The sequence below is a fragment of the Chaetura pelagica genome, unplaced genomic scaffold, assembly GCF_000747805.2.
Source record: "Chaetura pelagica isolate M959 unplaced genomic scaffold, ChaPel_1.0 scaffold10, whole genome shotgun sequence".
Taxonomy (NCBI): domain Eukaryota; kingdom Metazoa; phylum Chordata; class Aves; order Apodiformes; family Apodidae; genus Chaetura; species Chaetura pelagica.
Genome location: NW_009952263.1, coordinates 5,859,571 through 5,861,062, shown reverse-complemented (window position 1 = coordinate 5,861,062; position 1,492 = coordinate 5,859,571). Strand labels below are relative to the sequence as shown.

General features: G+C 36.7%; 1 protein-coding gene across 2 annotated transcripts in view; it reads left to right on the top strand.

Moving 5' to 3' along the window:
• The first annotated feature begins 1,405 nt into the window (after positions 1-1,405).
• UBE2E2 (ubiquitin-conjugating enzyme E2E 2) overlaps positions 1,406-1,492 on the top strand; it is a 217,198-nt gene continuing 217,111 nt past the window's right edge. Inside the window, exon 1 of one of the 2 annotated variants that reach the window (XM_010007528.1) lies at positions 1,406-1,481. In XM_010007528.1, coding sequence (XP_010005830.1) covers positions 1,406-1,481 — 76 coding nt within the window. Of the gene's footprint in view, positions 1,490-1,492 lie in introns of both variants that reach the window. The other variant, XM_010007527.1, reaches the window with a different exon arrangement.

Sequence of the window (1,492 nt, the reverse complement as noted above, 5' to 3'; positions counted from 1 at the left end):
GGTTTAAACCCACTGAATGAGAATGGTTGAATCTGAGTCTGCAATCTCATTATTCTCCCTTGAGAAAGTATTAAAACATAAAATAGTCAAGGTGAATAGTTTTGTTCTTAATTGTGATGATGTCTGTACATATATTGTAAGAGGAAAAGCAAGTCAAAGTTCACAGCAATTTAAAACTCTTTGTATGAAAGAGAAAATTCTTGATTCAGACAGATTCGATCAGAAAACCACCCAGATACATGGGGATTGCGTGGGTGTAAGCAAGTAAAGTTTGGGCCTGTGTGCTTTGAAGGTGGTTCTTTTATTAAAATCTATAGACCAGGATATATAAAATACTTATATAAACTACAGGTTTTGAGTGAAAGGAAACACCATCTGGGTTTGGGTTTTTGTTGTGGGTTTGGTTTATTTTTTTTGTTTGTTTGTTTTGGGGTTGGGTTTTTTTGGTTGGTTTTTTGGTTGGTTTTTTTTGCACAATTTTCTGACAGTGCTACCACATATGCTAATTCAGTAAGAGTTTTTCGTGGACATCTGCCCTTCATTAGAACAGTTTGAGAAGTCATGACAGCTGTAACAGTGGGCTTGTAATTCCTCATCTGTCGGCATATTGTTATACTATTTAAAATGAAGGAAGAAATGAAATAGCTAACTAGTATCAGAAGTATGCAATAAAGCATTAACTTGACTTCTGAAACATACTGAGATTTCTTGTTGCTCGTGTTTTCTGACAGCTTTGTTTCCTTGTGTTGCCTGAACAGAATCTGTCAGGAAAAACTTCCTTATATCCCCAACCAGCGTGCTTACCGCTTTGGAAGTGTACCATTGTAGCAAATACAAACAGTCCTGTGTTAGTGCCTTTTGGTTCTGTGAATGTTTCCATTGAGCATGCCAAGATGTGGATTTTGTAATGTGGAAACCCACATTACAGACTTGGAAGGAGCCCACAGATTCGTTTCATATGGGATAGCAGAGTCTTAAGATAGTAACAGCTCTCAGTATTTAACAAACTGTGCTAGATTTGAACTAGTTGCATTGAGATGAGGTAGCTAACTCATGATATTGCCGAGTGGTTGAAAAATGTCATTCACAGTAAATGATATTATACTTGCAGAATTATGTTTCCTGCCTAATTACAGTAACTTATGCTTTTCATATATATAAGGGTTTATTCTTTATTTGGTATGGGGTTTAAAATGATGAACTCCTGAATTACTGTTAAGACTCTTACGGCAAAAGTCTTCAGTACCAAGATTACTGGAGTACTGTAACAGAAGCATTATGTATTAAGACAAACATATAAGTCTTGTATGTTATTTCCTTAAGGCATTTAAGAAATACTATTGGACAGTTTCATCTGAATAAGCTAACTTCTGTTGTTTGCTTTTTGTTCAGTGCAGCATCTGCCATGTCTACAGAGGGGCAAAGAGTGGATGACAGTCCAAGCACTAGTGGTGGCAGCTCTGATGGAGATCAGCGTGAAGGTGTTCAGCAG